This window comes from Pelmatolapia mariae, linkage group LG23 (genome assembly GCF_036321145.2).
Source record: "Pelmatolapia mariae isolate MD_Pm_ZW linkage group LG23, Pm_UMD_F_2, whole genome shotgun sequence".
NCBI classification, from domain to species: Eukaryota; Metazoa; Chordata; class Actinopteri; order Cichliformes; family Cichlidae; genus Pelmatolapia; species Pelmatolapia mariae.
In genome coordinates, this window is record NC_086246.1 from 33,460,554 (window position 1) to 33,483,291 (window position 22,738).

Genomic DNA, 22,738 nt, shown 5'->3' on the forward strand with positions numbered 1-22,738 from the left:
TTAATCCTTACCTTTTGTACATCTTTTAGTTTTTGTTTTTTGCTTTAGCCATCATTTTGGCTGTGTTATAGCTTGTGGCATGGATGTTTGCAGGATAATTTCTTTTTTTGTCAAATTTTTGGAATTAGAACACGGAAATTATGTGGTTACAGTTCCTCCAAGACAATAAGAACAGTAACAGACTGAACTAAATGAAATAATACAACATACTAAAGTTATAAAATATAAGCAATAGTTCTAATTTATATAAATAGCTCAGTGATAAATATCCAGAATCCCACAAAGAGGGTGCAAGTACTGCTGTGTGTACTGTGCATTAGATGGAGGAGTTGTACAGGAAGACTTCCTGTGAGTCTTTCCAGCTTCCTGTCATACTCGACTGTAGAAGAGCAGCAGAGCTCTGTGCTCCCTTTCTTCCTATTCTCTCCTTTCCTCCCTCCCTTCCTCTATCTCATCTCCTCATTTTACTTCCCTTTTCCTTTCCTTCTTTAATTGTATGCTTTCTATTTGGACACAATCGTGCATTTGTTCGTTTAGTAAAGTTCATTATTTGTACTTGTAACACTGTTACAAATCTGTAACACTTTGTTCTTCACTTTTTTTTACAAAATCTTATAAAATGTGTCAAAATTGAATGAAGTCGGTGGAAACATCTCCACGTCAGGTTTCAAGGACGCCGTCCACGCCATCGCTGGGCAGAGCCTCATCTCATCATTCTCCATGGAAACCGAGGCATCCACAAGAGATGATGCTACAGCCTTTAACACAAGTAAGAGTATAAAGCAAAAAACCAGCTGATTGACTTTATTAAAGTTGTTTCATTCATTAAGATTGAAATTTGGGATTTTTTTTTGACTTTTAAACTAAATTTGATTCTGTGAACTTTTTGATTTGAAAGAGCAGATGAAAAGTGAAACATATAAAAAGCTCTTTAATTCTGCTCATTTTGCTGTGAAACAAATGTTCAGAATACTGATAAATATGTTTTTATGGTTTGGGCCTTTAATGATAATGTGATGATAAACATGACTCTGAGGAATGATAGGTTCTTCCTTTCTGCTAATAATAATCAACATCATAATAAGTGTTGCTTTCCTCATTGGGACTTTAAGCAGGACAATAATAAATGGATTTGCTGAGCTAAGCTTCCTGCTTTGATGAAAGATAAACACGAAGTTGGATTTGATGTTAAGGAGACTCTGAATGGGTCTTAGGACCTATAATTGTCCTCAGTTTCTTTCAGACAGTCAAATTGTCTTTGTAATGAATATTATACATCTATACTTTGCTGCATCAGCTCACTGATGAGATAGACAGCTGACTTTAAAAACACATCCAGTTTGGACAGGTGGCTTACCTGCTGCTTCTAGGCAGGGAGCAACCAGGATCCCCAGATTTATCAACTAGAGTCATCTGGGCTGGGCCTTGGAATTACTGAATGAATGTTTTTGATCCTAGCAATTCTATTTATCCCAAGCAGACACACATATGTATAAAAGAAAACAATACCCCATCATTATTATTGTAGCTGTGGACTGTGAAGACCATCAAAGTTAAAGTCACGGCAGCTTTGTTTGACAGTGTGTAGAACAAACCTGATGACACCAAGTCCCAGAAAGCTTCAAGTCAACCAAACACTTCCAAAGTCTGAGGTTTTTTTTTTCCAAAGCTGGTGTGAAGCCCCAAAACAGCTGAAACCTTGTGTGCCGATCACAACAAGTGTTTTCTCACTAGATTTTAGACATGAGTCTGAATTACTGAGCAGCTGAAACAGCCTCATGTATGTAATCAGAGGGAGGAAAAAGTATTTGCTGAAACACACTTTCTTCTCCCCAGAGTGTGCTATGAGCATTAAAGTCTCCACATCCTCTGCGCATCCGAGCTTCCTGCAACGTAATTAATATGCATAATTTTTGTACACTTCCCTTGTTGCCAGGTTTCAAAAGTGTTTGTTTTGATTTTTGTGAATGAATTGCTTTCATGACTTATCCAGTGATGCTACTGACCAGCCATTCGGTGGCATGCAGTCTGACAATGTCACATTTTAGTACCTTCTCAGTCTTAAAAAAAAAGAAGAAAAAAATAAAAGAAAAAAAGTACCTCGCACCAGGTATGTGGAGAGGCGTGGTCTGCGGCACACCTGCGAGGGAGGCAGACGCACTTGGACGGACGTCCACAATCATGCCTCGCCACCATAAAAAGTCTGAATTAGGTCCTGGGGTGGTTGTTGGTATGTGCCCGGCCGTGAGCCGCAGAGCTATAGCCGAGTTTTGTGTAACAGCGACTGTAGCTACTAAAATATGCTCAAAAGCAGGAGTATGTGGACGGGTCTGTTGTGGATCTTTCACAAGGTACAATGACCTAATGGAAAACTGTGAAAATTGTGGCGACTGTGCCGAGTCAATCCGACTAGGTAATTGACAAGGGGCTATTAGCGTCAAAATGATTCGGTCTCAGTATTTCATTCTGATAAATCAAATGTGTCAGGGTTTAAATCAATGCAATCGAACTAAACTCATGTGATTAAACTGTAAACTGTCTGAACCTTTTCGTCTTTCAGTGAAAACTAGATGGTGTTCCAGGTCTCAGTATGGCCGCCTGTCAAAACAGCAGAATAAATTCAATTCAAATTTAGATCTTTGAATTCTTACATAGTGTAAAATGAATCGTCAGCACAAAAGTAAGTAAGACCCACTACAGGAATGTTTAATCATATCTGGGACTGTACCCTTCAAACCACTCTGTTCCGCTGTTGCTGCAATAGAGACCACCATAAACTGGTATTTTCAAAAAGCTTGGATTCAAATACAAACAGCAACATATGATAGAGATTAATGAAGTCAGCAAAAATAGGAATTACATCAAACATCGCCTGGTAAACTCAGTGATCTGTACTCCAGAAGGCAGAAGGTAGCTTAAAAGGCTCTTTAGAGGGGAAACTTTCCTTTATGGGAAAAAACCGTCTGTCATCAATTCCTCATCGTTTTTGATGCAATGTTTTATTACAAAAAAAAAAAAAAAAAAAAAAAAAAAAATCACACTAAGAAAGAGAAATCAAACATTTGGATTCATTTTCATGAGCTCAGACTTGTTGAAAATGCAGAGGAGCTGGTTGTAAACTAAGCTTCAGAAACAAACAGACTAATATTCACTGTAAAGCTTTGAGTTGATAAAGACAGAAAAACAACATGTGGATCCTGGAATAATCGTAGCTTCCATCTTTAAAGGACTGAAGAGGAAAAAGTTTACAAGGAATCATTTAGAAGAGTTTAAAACATCAACTGATTGAATCCGTGAATCTGAAAACATGTTTCTGAGTAAAAGAGAGACATGTACAGACTGAAATATCTGTTCAACAGTCAGAGTGTTTCTCTAACAGGAGGACACTCTTTACACTCAACTTGGCAAAGAGACACTGAAGCACCAGGCCAGACATAAAAACCAGGATAAAGAGGTTCAGTGAATGTGGTGTTGAAGGTGTGGAGGTGGATCAGAGTGTGAGAGGAGACTATGTAGTAGGACAGAGTGCCAGCAGGCCAGTCCACATACACTGCTACTCTGTTAGAGACGGAAGGGGAGGAGGAGATGGACTTTGATTTGTTATTATGCCAGATATGACGAGGACCATCATCAGAGCACCTCAGACTCCAGGACTGATCATTAAATCCAAACAAACAATCTGTACTGTCTCCTTTCCTTCCAATTCCTCTGTAGCTCACTGATATATGAACGTTTCCTCTCCAGTCGACCTCCCAGTAACAGCGACCAGTCAAACCATTTTTACACAGCAACTCTGGGCGGATATCAAATCTGTCTGGATGATCCGGATATGAATGAACTTCGTCCACACCTGTCACCTTCCTGTAGTTGTCAGACAGTTGGAGTTTTCTGTTGACTGTGTTTGTGTCGATTGTGAGTTGACAGGAATCTGATGGAGAGAACAAACACAATCCAGTTGCAGTTATTGATCCATCATCTGTTCATTGATTGACACTTTGATGATGACTCCTGACATCAGAGATGTGAATGAGTGATGTGACAGTTTGAAGAGGTTGAATGTGTGCTGCTTTGTTTTCATGAATCACATTAAAAAAAACACTTACACTTCCTCAGACCTGGTGTCAACCATTGGACTCCAGCAGGCTCCACCCTGAAAGGAGGAGGGGGGTCAGTCCAGCACAGTCTCTTTTAGCATGCACACATGGATATTACATAACTCTCATCCACGTACTGTTAGACACTGATAAAGGAAAAAGTCCAACATTTTCACAAATACACTTCAATCCATACCTGGATCAAATACCTGATGATTTGGACTGATCCTGAATCTGTTAGTGCACCACTGTATTGAATGAAATATGACTGATTCAGACTGTGACCTTCATTATCTTTATATTCCTCTTCTGTTTAGCTGGAAAGGACACCTCCCTGCCTTTGCTCTGATTCATGAACTTTAATCTGATTTAATTCATAGTGTTTAACAGGCCTTTTACAGTTGAGTAACAACAGTCACTACAATGCATCTGGAAAATACATTCCAATCAAAACTTTAAGACCACTTGAAAATGGTAAAAAAAAAGTCTTATTTTGCATGGTTGGATCTCAATAAGGTTCCAAGCAGAGCTTCAACACACAACAAGAAGAAATGGGAGTGAAACAAAACAATTTTTGCATGCAATTTATTGAAAGAAAAAAAAAACTGAAATAAGCTGTTTTATAGCTGATCAAAAGTTTAGGACCACACCTCCAAAAAACCCGTAACGCCCCCCCCCCTCCAAAACAGAAATCAAAGTTCCAAACATGAACTCAGTAATGAGTGGCTCCACTGTTATTGTTGATCACTTCAAAAATTTATTGCGGCATGCTTGAGTTTCCATAAGGTGAGTGGGAACACTTCTTCCAGTGGTGAAGACGGCCGCACAAAGGGCATCTACTGCCTGGAACTGTTGTCCTTTTTTAAAAAAAAAATAAAATTCCCTTGCCATTAATCCCGAAAGGTTTTCAGTTGGATTTAGATCAGGGGAATACACAGGGTAGTCCAAAAGAGTGATGTTATTCTCCTGGAAGAAGAACCTTGTCCTGCAGGCATTGTGTAATGTAGCGCTGTCCTGTTGAAAAACCCAGTCATTAACACACAGACGAGGGCCCTCAGTCATGAGGGATGCTCTCTGCAACATCTGGACATAGCCAGCGGCTGTTTGATGCCCCTGCACCTCCTGAAGCTCCATTGTTTCACTCAAGACAAAAAAAAAAAAAAAAAAAAAAAAAGCACCTCAGACCATTGGCGCCCCCTTCGCTGTGGCGTGTAGAAAACATCTCAGGTGGGATCTGTTAATCATGCCAGTTATGTTGGAAACCATCAGGTCAAGATAAATTTTTTCTCATCAGAGAATAAAACTTTTTTCCACCTTTCAATGTCCCATGTTTAGTGCCCTCTTGCAAAGTCCAAATGGTCAGTTCTGTGGCGTTGAAGGAAACGAAGCCTTTGAAGACGTTTTCTGTTTTTGAAGCCCTTCAGTCTCAGATGCCGTCTGATGGTTGTGGGGCTGCACCCGGCACCAACTGCCTTAATTTGGGTCAAGGATCTTCCGGTGTCTTTATGGACAGCCAATTGGATCATCATTTTTCTTAAGTGATGATGAGTGCATTGGTTATTGTTTTCTGTGAAACAACTGAACGTTCTAATTCGAAGTCTTTCTGTAGCTCTCCAGGTCCTTGGCTCTTGGTCAACTATTCTGATCATTTTTTTTCCCCACTCTGTCTGAAATTTTGTGGGGAGCCACCTGTTCATAGTCAGTTTCTAGTGAAATGATGTTCTTTCCACTTCTGGATTTATGGCCCCAACATTGCTCCAGCATTTTAGAAATTCTTCTGTAACCAATGCCATCAGTATACTTTGCAACAATAAGATTGTAAAGGTCTTGAGAGAGGTTTTACCCATCATAAGATGTTTCTTTTGTGACACCTTAGTAATGAGACGCCATTTTATAGGCCATTAGTTGGGACTGAACCAGATGATATTAATTTGCATTAAGTGGTAGGACTGCTTTGTTATTATTGATAAATTTCGATTTTAGCTGGTGTCGCAAATTTGCATGTCTTTTTGCACCTTCCTTTCTTCATGCGTTTCACACTTTTTCCCTCTGTAAGTTCTCTTATTACATTTCGTCCATATTTACTGGCCTGTAAATAGACGTGGAGTCCTAACCTGATGAGGTAGCTTTTCTGTGTTGTACCATTCATTTAGCCAGAGCAGTTTCATATTTTAATATTTATTTAATTTTGAACTTTGAACGTGTTCAGTTGTTTGTGTAGTTGTATATTAGTATTTACACATCATGATCTATTAACTCACTGATTACAGATTAAATGACTTGCTAATGTGGAAATCATATCCACCAGAAGATGCTTATTTTTGTTTGAGTTCTGAGTTTACATAATGCCTAGTATGTACAGAAAACAAAATTACATGGAAGCTGGTTTGACTGCAGTGAACTGCTGGTCTAGATCTTTCTGCTCCCAGTGAAAATTCTTTAATTTCACTCCATGGATAAAAATAACATTAAAAATATTTTAAATTCAAATTACACCGTTTCCCCACGATGGAACCAGAGGAGGAACCACAGTGAGACAGTAAATAAAGCAAACATAAACCTTCTCAATCAACATGTTTTGATGAGAACAAAAAGTGGGATAACTGTAAAATCCTTAGAAGCACCAGAAGTTCTGACTGTGCTAATACTAAGCTTAAATACTAAGCTAAGCTTAAAATGTGCCAAGAATGCAGGTAAGGCTGCTATTAATACTAATCATTAACTATATTAAAAAGAAGGGAAACTATACAAATTTAACTACATTAAGATCTGTGTAGTATGAAAACTATTGTAGATAAATTAATTTATTTACACAGATCTATCACCCTTTCAAACTGCTCATGAAGCACGTCATGACCTATTTGAAATCTGCATATATCATGTGGCGATGGCGCATTCTGAACCCCTATTTTTCCTCTTACTTCTAAAAGGCTCTGGAATTAACAAAAGACAAATACAAATGCTTGAATTTGTTCCAGGAAGCAGGTTTAGGAACATTTCAACTCATCTATGAAAGTGAAGAATGACAGCTGATTAAAGGATCAGTCATTGCTCTACAGGGTGGGCCATTTATATGGATACACCGTGATAAAATGGGAATGGTTGGTGATATTAAAGTCCTGTTTGTGGCACATTAGTATATGTGAGGGGGCAAACTCCTCAAGATGGGTGGTGACCATTTAGATACAACTTTTGTTTTTTCAACAGGAAGAGGGCCATGTGACACATCAAACTTATTGGTAATGTCACAAGAAAAACAATGGTGTGCTTGGTTTCAACATAACTTTATTCTTTCATGAGTTATTTACAAGTTTCTCTTTGTTCACAGCCATTAACATGCCGAAGAGGTTAACACGTGAGGAGCGGATCGAAATTGTGTTGATACCTGGTGAACGCAGTAACCGGGTCATTGCAGCAGATTTCAATGCAAGACACCCTACGAGACCACCCATCTCCCATGCTACAGTTAGCAAACTGCTTGCTAAGTTTCGTGAAACTGGTTCAGTGTTGGATTTGCCAAAATGTGGACGCAAGAAAACTGTCACTAATGAAGAAACATCAGTGGCTGTCCTAGCTTCATTCAGCAAGAGCCCATGGCGTAGCACTCGCCGCATGTCACTGGAGAGTGGCATTAGTCGAACATCCCTTCGGCGGATATTAGCTACTCACAAATGGCACCCTTACAAACTCCAGCTACTGCAGGATCTCAATGAGGATGACCCAGATCGGCGCACAGAATTTGCAGAATGGGCAAAACAAAAATTGGAACAGGACCCTCAGTTCACGCAGAAGATTTTGTTCAGTGATGAGGCAAACTTCTATGTGAATGGTGAAGTTAACAAACAAAACCACTGCTATTGGTCTGACACTAACCCACATTGGAAGGATTCCTCCAAGACTGTTGGACCAACAAAAGTGATGGTTTGGTGTGGTATATGGGGTACAACGATAGTGGGTCCATTCTTCATCAATGGTAACCTCAAGGCCACTGGATATTTGAAATTGCTACATGATGATGTGTTTCCCTCTTTATGCACTGAAGCTGGCACGTTCCCTGAGTTTTTCCAGCAAGATGGTGCACCACCACATTATGGGTGCCACGTCCGAGCATTCCTAGATGAACAGTTTCCTGGAAAGTGGATTGGTCGTTGTGGGCCAGTTGAATGGCCCCCAAGGTCTCCCGATCTGACCCCCTTAGACTTTTATCTTTGGGGTCATCTGAAGGCAATTGTCTATGGTGTGAAGACACGAGATGTGCAGCACGTGAAACTACGGATACTGGATGCCTGTGCTGGCATTTGTCCTGCGGTGTTGCTATCAGTGTGTGAAGAGTGGGAGAAGAGGGCTGCATTGACAATCCAACACAATGGGCAGCACATTGAACACATTTTATAAGTGGTCAGAAACTTGTAAATAACTCATGAAAGAATAAAGTTACGTTGAAACCAAGCACACCATTGTTTTTCTTGTGACATTACCAATAAGTTTGATGTGTCACATGGCCCTCTTCCTATTGAAAAAACAAAGGTTGTATCCAAGATGGCCGACTTCTAAATGGCCACCATGGTCACCACCCATCTTGAGGAGTTTGCCCCCTCACATATACTAATGTGCCACAAACAGGACTTTAATATCACCAACCACTCCCATTTTATTACGGTGTATCCATATAAATGGCCCACCCTGTATATAATGTCATTGCTCTAACTAGAAAAACACCGGCGATGCTTAAAAACAGATAAATGATGACGGTCAGCAGACTTCCAAGATAATCAACATGTCATGGACATAACTGTGAAGTAGTTTGGGTCATTTGGGGGTGATTTTCTTCCCTACTGGTGGTGAGAAGATAAACTGCATGATGCCTTTAAAAGATTTAGGCTTTACATTAATGTGTATGAATTGGGTCCTGTTCCAGAAACAGGTTCAGTGAAAACTCACTCATTTTCTTTCGGACTCCTCCACTCCTGCACCTGAACCAGCTGTTTGACTCTCGCATTCATTTTTTCATTTGTAAAGTCGGTATCAAAGCTGTGTGTCTGTGTCATCTACAAAAAATGTTTCTAGATCTTCCTCCTCTATCAGACATTCACTCCATACCTGAGAGTGTCCAGTCTCCAGCGTGGATCCTTCAGCCCACTCGACAGCAGCTTCATTCCTGAGTCTCCTGGATGGTTGTAGCTCAGGTCGAGCTCTCTCAGATGGGAGGGGTTGGAGCTGAGAGCTGAAGCTAGTGAAGTACAGCCTTCCTCTGTGATAAGACAGCCTGACACACTACAGACACACAAAACAGCAAAACGTCTGTAAACACTTCACTGAATAATAACAATTATTATTATTATTATTAATATTATTATAATAACAACAATTATACTTTAATTACTGTTTTTTTAATACAATAACACGTAGGCTGTTGTGTTGTTGGCCATTAAGGACAAAAAGAAAAGGAATGCTAAGGCAAGGATTAAATGGTGAAAGTTAAAGAAGAAAGAATGTTGGAAAGGATTCAGGGGAGGAAATGAGTCAGGCTATGGGTGGTAGGAAAGAGTTACCAGATAACTATAAAAGCACAGCTGATGCTGTGAAGGAAACTCAGAAGAAGGTGGTTGGCGTATCCTCTGGACAGAAGAAATAAGACAAGAAGGCTTTATAATAGGGATGGACCGATCTGATATACAGTATCAGTATCGGTCCGATACTGACCTAAATTACTGGATCGGCTATGGGAGAGAAATAAAAAATGTAACCCAATCCATTAAATATCACAAAAGCACCTCACAAAACTTGCCACATAGCGTAACCCAGGCAGTGACCTTAGCATGTCGGAGCAGTATTTGTCACATGATAGAGCGGCTGTTGCGTGCGAGACCTGTTGGCGGTGTGGAGTTACTTCACAATGAAAGCATTTGCAACCTCACTACATGCTTTCAAACCGGCATTTCAGAAAGCTATCCCAGAGAAGTAAAGCAAGTGTGTAAGTTCATCTCTGAATGTTTGTGAAGCATTCCCATGTTAAGCTTAACAACCGATATGTGGAGCTGAGACATCTGTGCGTTGTGATTGTTAAGTCTGACTATACAATGGATAGACTCAAGTTTTACTTTGAAAAGAACAGTGTTGCAGGTTAAACAGATTCTTGGTTTGAAAAAATTTTTTCACATTTAACCTTAAATTCAATTTAAGGTTAAATGTGATAGAAGCAGCTTACACTGACATTCATCTTGATAAAAGATGTCATGAAGCTGTGTTTGCATTGATTTGTACTGCTTTACACTCTGGATGTCTATTTATGTTAAACTTTAAGTATAAAAGGGTCCATTCTACAACTTGGGTTTTTTTTTTTAAGTTGTGAATTATAAACATTATTTTGTGCTGATATTGCACTTCTTTTTTTCAGAACTCTTTCTTTCAGAAGAGTTTTTGAAATCTGCATAAAATTGCATTTTAAATTACATTTTGAATATTACTTTAAATACTTAGATTTAAAGTTCTGCTAAAGGTTTAAATAAAAAGATCAGTATTGCTGAACTGCGAAATATTTTGGGTGTAGTGTATTTTTTGCATACGAGTGTAATAGAATAGCTTTAGTGTTTTGTCTTTTTAAATTTGGGTATGAACTTATACAAAATGCAGCAAGCTATTTAAAAAAAACTGTTTTATTGATTGTAAAATAGACTATATCGGATTTATATCGGTATCGGCAGATAGCCAAATTTATGATATCGTTATTGTATCGAACATAAAAAAGTGGTATCGTGCCATCTCTACTTTATAATGGAATTACAATATACACACAAATATTGAAAGAAAGAGGTTAACAAAGGAAAAGGGGGCTAGTTATAGAAATTAAGAAAGACAAAAGGTACAGGAAGGTGTGCAGCAAAAAGAAAAATAGCAAAAGCAAAGGGAAAGACGTGTATGTGTGAGGAAGGATGAAAAAAAGATTTGTATCTTGATCTAGTTTAGACTCAGGTAGTGCAGAGGATTAGTAAGGTAGAAGTGATGGCAGCTAGAAAGAGGATTAAAGGCAGTCCAGATGACATACTCGTATCAGTATGGCGATATCTAGGAGACAGAGCAGTGAACTTTTTGACCAGACTATTTAAAACAATCTTACAGGGTTAGAGGTTGCTTGTTGAATGGAGTAGTATTATACTGTACTATACTGAGTTGCGGGGGTCTTTATCTTTCAATCTAGGGTACCCTACCAGAAGTCTGGTAGCTTGAGTGTCCTGCACAGCATCTTTGCTGTTCCTAGAACTGTGCTTTTCTGGACAGAGATCTCAGATGTTGTGCAGCTGTTATGCGGTGGATAGTCTTAGGGGCATTTTTACACAGCCTGCACTGAGGGTCTTGTATGGTGCGGGTAGACCCCAGCCTCTATGGATTGTTCTGAGAGCTTGTTTTGTGCTGCCATGATTAGTACTTCCGTGCTGTCTTTCAATCCAGCCACTAGTAGAATTTCTGGATGTCAGCCGATTCCTCATCTGCCGGTGATACATACAGTGCCTGTTCTTCAATGAGTGCTCCTCCTCTTGCTCCTCTTCCTTCTTGGGTTTTTGCTGCCTGAGGTATTCACTGAGCATGCAGTTGGTTGGGGCCATCTTCCTGATGTATTCATGTATGTTCACTGTCTCATCCTAGACTGTGGTGCTGACACTCACTAGTCCCCGGCCTCCCGGGTTCTGCTTAGCATACACCCTCAGGGTGCTGGACTTGGGGTGAAACCCTCCATGCATGGTTGATGGAGCTTCCTTGTCTTGATGTCAGTGGCTTGTATCTCCTCCTTTTGCCAGCTTATTATCCTAGCAGGATACCTGATCACGGGCAGGGCATAGGTATCCTGAATTTTGTTCTTACCGTTCAGCTGGCTCCTCAAGACTTGCCTGACCCTCTGCAGGTACTTGGTCACTGCAGCTTTCCTAGCGGCCTCTTCATGGTTCCCATTTGCCTGTGGGATTCGCAGGTACATGTAGCTCTCCTCATTGCCTGTGATGTTGCCTTCTGGTAGTTGGATCCCCTGAGTTCTGATTACCTGATGTCTCATTCACTCTTGGTATACAGCTTGATGTCATCCATGTACAGGAGGTAGCTGACAACTGCTCCATTCCGTAGTCGGGGTCCGTAGCCAGTCTTGATAATGAGCTCACTAAGGGGGTTCAGGCCTACGCAGAACAACAGTGGGGACAGAGCATCTCCTTGGGAGATCCTGCACTTGATGGTCACTTGTGCTATGGGCTTGAAGTTGGCCTCTAGTGTTGTATGCCACATCCCCACTGAGTTCCTGATGAGTTCCTGAAGAAGCTTGAAATGTACTAAGGGCTCAGAGAAGAGCTCATGAAGATGTGGAGGGTGAAGGCAATAGTGGTCCCAGTGGTAATTTGAGCACCTAGTGCAGTGACCCCCGAAGCTAGGCAAGTGGTTCAAGCAGATCTAAGTATCAACATCCAAGATCTCTGTCCAGAAGAGTACAGTCCTAGAATTAGCAAAGATATTGCACAGGACCCTCAAGCTGCAGGCCTCTGATAGAGGACCCAAGCTTGAAGGATAGAATGCCCGCAGGGGCGAGAAGAGAATTATTTATTTATTTTTTAAAATTTTTATATGCATAATGAAATCTGGATCATCATTCTAAAATTTCTTCTCTTACTGGCCATATTATATTAGATTCAGTGTTTAGTTCAGTTTTGAAAGATGCCTTCATAAACAAAAGGCGAATGAGGAATGGAAAGAATTTAACCAGGTGTGTTCACCTGGAGCTGAATTCGACAAAACACCCCAAAGCTGAGGCTGTTTAGATGGTGATTAAAAGTCGCAGAAGAATTCTTCACCCTCCTTATACTAACACAGAGCAAAATCTGTTATGGTCTAGCATGTGGTCTCAGTTCTTGAGACTTTGAAATGCTGTGATAACTTTGTATATACATCTCCTGATTTGTAAACATCAATCATTTTTCCTCAAGTCTACACTGATTTCTTTTGGGGGAAATAATGTTGAAGATAATAATTTTTTTCTGAAATAATAGTATGTTCAAATATAAATAATTTGTGCTTTTAACACTAGTATATTTAGAAATGCTATATTGAAAATTCCTTGCTCTGTTAACAAAAAGCAGTGAAAAGAATGACAAAAACACCAAATGTAACTTTAACTGCCAATAGGTCACTAAACAATTCTATAAGGGTTAGCTGTGAAACAATCAAAGTAACATTATAAACAATCCGTGAAAAATTCTGAATTCTGACCTGAGGGTTTCTAGTGTACATTGAGAACTATCCAGTCCTGCAGACAGAAGCTTCATTCCTGAATCCTGTAGGTCATTGTTACTCAGGTCCAGCTCTTTCAGAGTAGAGGAGTGGAAGTTGAGAACTGAGGACATAACTTCACAGCTTCTTTCCAAGAGGTTACAGCCACTCAGTCTGAAAAAAGAAAAATCACTTTTACCATTAAAATATGGCAAGAATTGCTCTCTCCCTTTCATGTGTGTGTGTGTGTGTGTTGTTGTGCTCTAAAATTCGTGGTTAACCAAAAACCTTTAAATTCAAGCCTTGAGCAAAGTTAAACAAGCTCAATAAAAAGCTCAATAAAACAAAGTTGCTTTTTCCCCCCTTTCTTTTTCTTAAAAAAAAAACCCAAATAAATTAATTTAAAAAAAAAAATCAGCTTTTCAACTCAGAATCATGCTTTTAATGCACTGTTAAAGACATCTAAATGTATTAAAGGCACATGTTTATTTATTTATTTTATTCATTATTATTCTTATTATTCACATGAGTACATGTATAACATAGCAATTTCAGAGCTGTGGACAAAACAGGACAGAGCAACACAATGGTCACCAACTCCTGCACCACTAGGAAAACCAACACAGACAAAGACCAAGGTCCCCAACTGACTCCAATCGCTAAAGATTTATACAATATTCCTATATTCAGTCTCCTGTCCATTCCTCATACATGCCATACATTTCTGCATGTGGCAGGACTCAAATGAAAATGCCACTGTATTTCAAGTCTGCTGGAAATGTGGAAAGGAATGGAGAAAGGGTGTGGATGTGTGCATGTAGAGGTGAAGCATGTAAGTGAAGAGCATCATTCACTTCATTGTGTTGTTTATACGCACACTCTCTGAGATTAAGTTTGACTTTGACATCAGTCTCAGTCAGTGTAGAACAGGGGTCAGCAACCCTGGGCACGCGTGCCACAGCTGGTACGAGAAGGGTTAACTGATGGCACGACCATAGCTGGATTGGCCATCGGGCATACCGGTGATGGTGATTTTTCGTTTTAATGGGCCGATGTTTCTTGTTGTTGTTGTTGTTTTTGTAACGGTTTAAACAATGAAAGGTGGTGGGGATTGGCCAGATGCTGGCCGATGTGTAAAAATAACTCAGTTGTTTGGTGGTGGCTGTGGCGGAGCGTTCACAGAGGCTTGCAGGTGGATGAGGGAAAGGGGAGGCAGGAGGAGGAGAGACCCAAGGCGGTCGCCGGTCCGAGTGTCAGATGAACTGAACTTCAAGTAAGAAGTTATAACCTGCAGTCTATCTGGGTCAGATATAAACCAAGTTTAGGTGTAGTTTACTTTCGTTGTGCTGACTTTTTACAGTCAGTTACAACAACTCGTACTGCGTACTAGCTAGCATGACGGAGTTTCTATACAGCTAACGGCTGGGCGGGTGCTATGATGTTACTGATAGTGAACTTTATTTCATTCATAAGGTTAGTTATTAGAGTTACCATCCGGTAAAAAACGGAATCGTCTCGTATTCAGAGAAAATATTACATGTTTCGTATTGAGGTGAAAAGGAACGCACTTTGTCCTGTACTTCAGCTAGAATGGAAAAAGACACAAAGCTGGAGTTATTCTGCGTCTTTACGCTGCAGCTGTTTCTTCTTCTCTCATTCTCTCCCCCTCCCTCTCCTGTTGCTACTTCCCCAAAGCTGAGGCTACTTGTTTGTTTATCGCCCACTTTGCGCCAGAAACAGGAAACCAGCGGAGGTTGCATTAAACAACAGCAGCATGTTTAAGCTTGATCAGCTGTTGTTAGAATTTATTTAATATTACTTTCTAGTATCAGCTGATGTTTGCTGGAGCCACAGCTGTAAGCTGCTGGCCATGATATAGGTTTGGATATATGGTGAGAGGGAAACATGAAGATGAAACCAGGAGATGTCCTTACTGAATCATCAGAGCTGAACAGGTGATGGAGAAACAGGTTTACCTTTTAGGTGACATGAATGAGTTGAAGGGAAGTTATGAACTGTTTCTGAGAGACAAATAACACCAGGATCCTTTCCTAAGTAGCTGACAGCTGGTAACTGTGCAGGGGCGGGTCTAGCAAAGTTTTGCCAGGGGGCCAGGTAGGGCATTAACAGGGAAAAGGGGGGCACAAAGAAATACTTTTCTTTCTTATTCTCATTTAATATCTAGCTTTTAATAAATAATTATCTGACTCTTACAACCAAAGTTTTTATCTGATGTAAAATGTATAAAAATCATACATATACCAACAAGACAGTGTACATCACTGTCACAACAGCGTTTGTTATCATTCAAAGGTTTTATGGCTTTTCCTATAATACCTGGTGGGCCAGTCTCTAGTCAAAATGCCCCAGCTGATTTTTTGTCCCAGTCCAGCCCTGGGCACGACACGCAGTGAATTAATCTGAGAAGGTGCATTAAAAAAAATAAATGGCCAGGCCAGCAGTGCACATCGCAAATTAACTCGCATAGACACATTAGTTGTGCCGCTTCTTAATGACGGTATCTTAGCTAACAACCCCAACTACTAGATTCAACTTGTAATTGGCTAAAAAAATTTCAATATTCCGACACTTCAAATGCTTCAGGAGCTGTTCGTTCAGCGCAGCATCAACACCACGGAAATACACAGATACATCCGTAGACTCGAGACAGAACTCACACTCTGTGGGCATCAAAGTTTGCAGAACTACGAACGCAGCTGGAATCCATAGCCGTGCGTGTTCATGGAGCTTGCATTTTCACCAGCTGGACATCACTACCTGACAAGTTTAACTGTGTTCAGAACATTACAGAGGCCTCATTGATAGTATTTGGCTCTACATATCTGTGTGAGCAGATTTTCTCTCACACAAAGAGAGTCCTCAGGTAGCCGTCTGAACACTGGACACTCGGAGACCTGTGTCTCTGAGTGGGAGACCAGAGATCACATTAACATGTGTATCTCTATATTAACAAACATGGCATATTGGCCCAGTTTATTTTTCTTATCATTGTTGCGAGGAGACCATAAATAGCATTTGCATTTTCTGTTGTACAGTTCATTTGCTGTTATGAAGTTCTTGTTATGGATAAAAAGTGTCTTTTTTTTGTTTCAAAATAGCTGATACCTATTCTCTGATAGCTGCCAACATCTGCGAACAAATATAATTCTATAAAGTTGGTCTATATAGTGTGTAACTGGTAGTATAGAGCGTTACTAAATTTATTGCTAATGCAATCATATGGCACACTGACTTCTGAGGACGTTTTAGATGGCACTCATCATCAGAAAGGTTGCCGAACCCTGGTGTAGAAGGTTTTCATTCTATGTGATTTAAGGGCCACTGGTCTGTAGTCGTTTAGTGTATCTGGATACTTTATTTTTGGTACTGGCAAAACATGTATGTGTATGTAATACTGTTTTCCATAGTGCCAGCAGTAGTCCCCAGCTATATACTCAGGTTAAAGATCATGTGGAGAAGCTGACATAGTTGGGCAACACAGTCCTTAAGCAGCCTTGGACACAAACCATCTGGGCCAGCAGCCTTGCCAGAGGATAGGAATACTATCTCCAATCTCAATGCTGTTTCTGTGATAGACCAGGTTGGAGGTATAGGTGTGAGAGAGGAAGTAGCTGCCACATGGGAGATGCAAGATGCGAGTAGGGGAAGCTGTGGTGGAGAAGCACACTTGTGGAGGACAATTAGGAGAAGCTGGCTGAGGAGAAGCAGTGGAAGTAGGTGTGGCCACGGGGTCAGAGGTGATATAAAATCCTCTCCACACCTCACGGATGCTGCTGTATTGTAGATTTCATTCAATGTTTTTTTGTATTCCACTTTTGCTATTTTTAATCTCTTCATCAGCTGATGTTGCACCTGTTTGAACCAATCTTTGTCACCATCTCTAAAAGTGACCTTTTCTGGTTGAGGATTTGTCTATATGTTACTTGTGTTCCACGGTTTGTTGTTGTGGAAACAGCATACACTCTTTGTTGGTACAATTGTGTCTCCACAGAAGTTGATGTACTCTGTTCTACAAAGTGGCGGCAAGGTAGTAACTTTGTCAGCTTTATTGACATTGGCATACTGCAGATTAAGGGTTTTATTTTTTCGTGTAGGACAGTCAACAAATGATGTGTATCCAATCAGGTGGGACGAGAGGGAAACATGGTTGAAGTCTGTGATATTATGTTTAGTCTGTATCCTCGCAACAGTTTCAGGGTGGACTTCGCGTTACAATTCAGCTGTTGAGTTGGGTGAAACGTAGGCAAATATTGTTATTGTATGACTGAATTTTCTTGGTATAATATAATCACATACCAACTGCCATCAAGATGTACATAGACACCATTCCTAAAAGACTCGACAAAATTTAACCATTAATTAATGGTTAAATCTTAAAAATGATCAATTAACCTGCATCGATGTATAATGTACCAGAGGCCTTTAAGATTTCCACAACTGAACCATTGCTGAAAAACCTTTTACTCGTCCCACCTGTCTAGGCTAATTCTGGGATAATCTCGAACCTTTCGTTTATATTTAAAAGAGCAGTTAAACTGATCATCTTTATAAGAATGGTTTGTCTAAAGATTACAAATGGTCTTTTATGAACTCTGACAGTAGACTCATCTTTATTCTTGTCGTGTTCGACCCCAGTGCTGTGATATTTCACTATAGAAATTAGAATATGCCATAGGTATTGGACGGTGCTGCGCTGAAGGGGTTTAAATCACATCTATCTAATAAACTCAGATTTGTTAAAGTGAATTGGGAGTCTTCTTCACATTGAGTTCCACATGTTCTGTGCCGGGATCAGTTCTATTTACATTATCCATGCCTTCCTTCGGCAGTATTATTAAAAACAAAACATAAGATACATTTTCATTGTTATGCAGATGATATCCAGCTGTGTCTACTCATGAAGACAGAAGACACAAACCAATAAAGTTAAACTACATGAATGTCTTAAAGTCAAGTGTGTGAATTTAAAACCTGAGGCACAGGGGGCTGAGTGTTCAGACCTATTCTTATTTTGGTAAAATGGCTTATGGAGGTGCTTGGTCTTGACAACTGAACTAATCTGAAGGAAGTGTACCAAATTGGTCTGGAGAAAGATAAAAAATACTTCTCCAGGAGCACTATTGATAAAATTTCTTGATGACAGGGACAAAATGAATGTATTGTATAATGAGTAGCTGGATAAATAGATTTTTTTTTTCCATGAATCAGTACATTTTTTTTCTTAGATCCAACAACAGGAACCTTTAAATAGAAAAACAAATATGATTTTGTTCATCAGCCTGGGTGGGTCATATGGAGTACTTGCACTTTCTACTGTTATGAAACACTAGAACTAAAACTTACTTGACTGTGATTACATCATTATATTCAAAAATTTGAGATTTTTAAAAGGATTAGATTTTGATTTGCATGACTTTCTTCTTAAATAGCTTTAACATTTTAGAAATAAAAAGAGGATATTTACTTACACAGCTTTGTTGGAGGCTTTGACCACTGGCAGCAGCCTTAGAAGAGCCTCCTCAGAGGCTGAGAATTTCTTTAAATCAAATTCATCCAGATCTTTTTCTGATGACAGTAAGATGAAGACCAGAGCTGACCACTGAGCAGGAGACAGCTCATCTGTGGAGAGAAGTCCTGAACTCAGGGACTGTTGGATCTCCTCCACTAGAGAACTATCATTCAGTTCATTCAGACAGTGGAACAGATTGATGCTTTTCTCTGCAGACAGATTCTCATTGATCATCTTCTTGATGTACTGAACTGTTTCCTGATTGGTCTGTGAGCTGTTTTCTTTCTGTATCAGCAGGCCTCGCAGGAGACTTTGGTTGGTCTGGAGTGAAAAACCCACGAGGAAGCGCAGGAACAAGTCCAGGTGTCCATTTGGACTCTGTAAGGCCTTGTCCACAGCACTCTGGTAGAAGAATGTAGGCTCGCTTGTTTCAGACTTCTGGGAGGTTGTTTGTTGTTTTTCCAGCAGATTTACTCCAGAGTTGATGAAGGTCAGATGGACATGAAGAGCAGCCAGAAACTCCTGAACACTTAAATGAATGAAGCAAAACACCTTGTCTTGATACAGCCCTCTTTCCTCTTTAAATACTTGTGTGAACACTCCTGAGTACACTGAGGCTGCTTTGATATCGATGCCACACTCTGTCAGGTCTGATTTATAGAAGATCAGGTTTCCTTTCTGCAGCTGATCAAAAGCCAGTTTTCCCAGAGAATCAATCATCTTCCTGCTCTCTGGAGTCCAGTGTGGATCTGTCGCAGCTCCTCCATCATACTTGACCTTCTTCACTTTGGCCTGAACCACCAGGAAGTGGATGTACATCTCAGTCAGGGTCTTGGGCAACCGTCCTCCCTCTCCGGTTTTCAGCACATCCTCCAGAACTGTAGCAGTGATCCAGCAGAAGACTGGGATGTGGCACATGATGTGGAGACTTCGTGATGTCTTGATGTGGGAGATGATCCTTTTTCTCTGCTTCCTATCTCTAAATCTCTTCTTAAAGTACTCCTCCTTCTGTTGATCAGTGAACCCCCTGACATCTGTCACCATATCAACACACTGTGGAGGGATGAGATGGGCTGCTGCAGGTCGTGTGGTTATCCAGATGCGAGCAGAGGAAAAAAGGTTCCCCCTGATGAGATTTGCAAGCAGAACATTTACTGAAGTGTACTCTGTAATATCAGTCAGGGTTGCTGTGTTGTTGAAGTCCAAAGGAAGTCGACACTCATCCAAACCATCAAAGATGAACACAACCTGGTAGTCCTCAAACCTCCAAATTCCTGCTTCTTTGGTTTCAGTAAAGAAGTGATGAACAAGTTCCACCAAGCTAAACTTTTCCTCTTTCAGCACATTCAGCTCTCTGAAAGTGAATGGAAATATGAACTGGATGTCCTGGTTGGTTTTGCCTTCAGCCCAGTCGAGGGTGTATTTCTGTGTTAAGACTGTTTTCCCAATGCCAGCCACACCCTTTGTCAGCACTGTTCTGATTGGTACAACTCTTCCAGATGAGGCTTTAAAGATGTCCTCTTGTCTGACTGTTGTTTCTGGTCTGTCTGGTTTCCTGGATGCTGTTTCAATCTGTCTGACCTCATGTTCATCATTGACCTCTGCAGTCCCTCCCTCTGTGATGTAGAGCTCTGTGTAGATCTCATTCAGAAGGGTTGGGTTTCCTGCTTTAGCGATCCCCTCAAACACACACTGGAACTTCTTCTGCAGATTAGATTTAATTTCATGCTGGCTCCACTTGTAATCCCTAGTGCAAGTTCCTGAAAGAAACAATAGATTAAAAAGAAAAAAAAATACACACACACACACACACACACACACACACACACACACACACACACACACACACACACACACACACACACACACACACACACACACACACTCTTAAATAGAGGAATCTTCTTACGGCTCTGTAGATGATCAGCCAGCTTCTTATGTTTCATTTTCCTCAGGAAGTACATTGTGATCTCAACAAATGCCTTTCTGCTCGACTTCTGCTCATCATCTTCATCCTCCCTCTGACTCTCTAAGGCTTCCGTATAATCTGGACTCAGAACCTTCTGGATCTTCCCCAGCTCGTTCTTCACAAAGGTGATGATGTTTTCCTCCAGAGGCTAGAACAGAATGCTACATGAATCATCCAGTCACTCTGCAACCTCAATCAGTGTGAAGGGAAAGAGAAGAGAGACAACCCATAGAGACCCAGGAGCATCAAATCACATAAAACACAAACAGGAAAGATTAAAGGATTAAATTAAGTTAAATGAGATGACATAGGTAGAGAAACACCTGTGGATTAAAAAGAAGGCAGTGAAGAACAAAAGCTCAGTGCATCACAGGAAATCCCCTTTCAGCCTGAGCTTATAGCAACACAATTAAGGGATGGTTTATGATATCCATATGTTGTCATGGTTGTGTGTTGGTTCACCTCTGCTGCATTTTTCCCATTACTCCATTAGATCACTGCAGTGCAAGAACTAGAAACAACATGCAATACTGACAACTAACCAAAGAAAAAAAAAAAATAAAGGGCCCTAACAGAAAAATTAGTCATATTTCTATATCCCAGCTTCAAAGTGTGAAGTTGGATGCCATCTCTCATAGGGATGGGTACTAATATCTGGTGCCATTATGGTTCTGACATAAACGGTAGTAACCAGACCGAAAAGCAGCGCACATTTCGGTGAGATGTCATACACTTGGATTCTAGCCAATCATTTTACCTTTCCAAGGATAGTAGGCGGGCCCAGGTGTACATTCTTTTAGAGCAGAGCTAAAGATTAAAAATGCCCAAGTGGAAGCGTTCAAAAGTCTGGTTGTACTTCACAGCAAAAGATGCAAACTCAGCAGCCTGCAACAAGTGCTTTAAGGTGATACTGTGCAAAGGAGGTAACACCTCGAATCTGATGAAACACCTGGCGACACATAGCGTTTTTTTAAAAGCCGAGAAATGCACCGTATTTGATAGCTTGCTGCAAGACCTCACACCGAGCACATCTACTGCGGGTGTGGTGCCTGTTATCGGACCCGGAGTTAGCAACATCCCACAAGAACCTTCTGCTACCTGCCAGTGTAGCAGAAATGATGACGGATGATGATGGCAGAAACAGCCATTCTTCTCTGGGTGAGTAGCTTAATGTTGTTCGTTTGTAATTTACGTTGAGTAGGCTAACCATGTTATTAAATTAATGCATGTAAGGTGAACTAGCAAACACCGTCGTAGTTACATGCGGCTGTCTTCTTGTTTGATGGCAGATACTCCCTTCACCCTGGCCAAAAAGGCTAAAATGACCAAAGAAAAAGTGGAAAACAGCTAAACATGAGAGCTTTTTGGAAAATGTTTGTGTTTTTTCTATTGTTTAAGCACTGCTTCCTGCCAAGAGTGATACCATATATGCCCTATAGCTGCAGAAAAGGCTAACATTGTTATATTTTTACAAAAAAACAAACAAACAGCTAAACATGAGAGGTTTTAGGTATGTTGCATCAACAGAAAAGGCTAACTTGGTTATCATTTTGCAGAAAAAAGGAAACTGCTAAAAATAAAAACATAAGAGGTTTTTGGACAAAGTTTGTGTTTTTTCCATTGTTTAAGCACTGCTTCCAGCCAAGAGTGATACCATACATGCCCTATAGCTGCAGAAAAGGCTAACATTGTTATATTTTTACAAAAAAAACCAGCTAAACATGAGAGGTTTTAGGACAAAGTTTGTGTTTTCCATTGTTTAAGCACCGGTTCCAACCAAAGGAGGTATGTTGTATCAACAGAAAAGGCTAACTTGGTTATCATTTTGTGGAAAAAAGGAGACTGCTGAAAGTAAAAACATAAGAGGTTTTTGGACAAAGTTTGTGTTCTTCATTCTTT

The 22,738-nt window shown here is 40.3% G+C and overlaps 1 protein-coding gene across 12 annotated transcripts in view; it reads right to left on the minus strand.

The window, feature by feature from the left end:
• Positions 1-2,678: 2,678 nt before the first annotated feature.
• LOC134620332 (NLR family CARD domain-containing protein 3-like) overlaps positions 2,679-22,738 on the minus strand; it is a 38,108-nt gene continuing 18,048 nt past the window's right edge. For all 12 annotated transcript variants that reach the window (XM_063466460.1, XM_063466459.1, XM_063466454.1 and 9 more), the window contains 6 exons: positions 20,780-20,987; positions 18,830-20,630; positions 13,341-13,514; positions 9,195-9,368; positions 4,104-4,150; positions 2,679-3,928 (listed from right to left, as the gene is read on the minus strand). In XM_063466460.1, the coding sequence (XP_063322530.1) occupies positions 3,360-3,928; positions 4,104-4,150; positions 9,195-9,368; positions 13,341-13,514; positions 18,830-20,630; positions 20,780-20,987 (2,973 nt within the window). In that variant the 3' untranslated portion in view covers positions 2,679-3,359. The remainder of the gene's footprint in view (positions 3,929-4,103; positions 4,151-9,194; positions 9,369-13,340; positions 13,515-18,829; positions 20,631-20,779; positions 20,988-22,738) is intronic.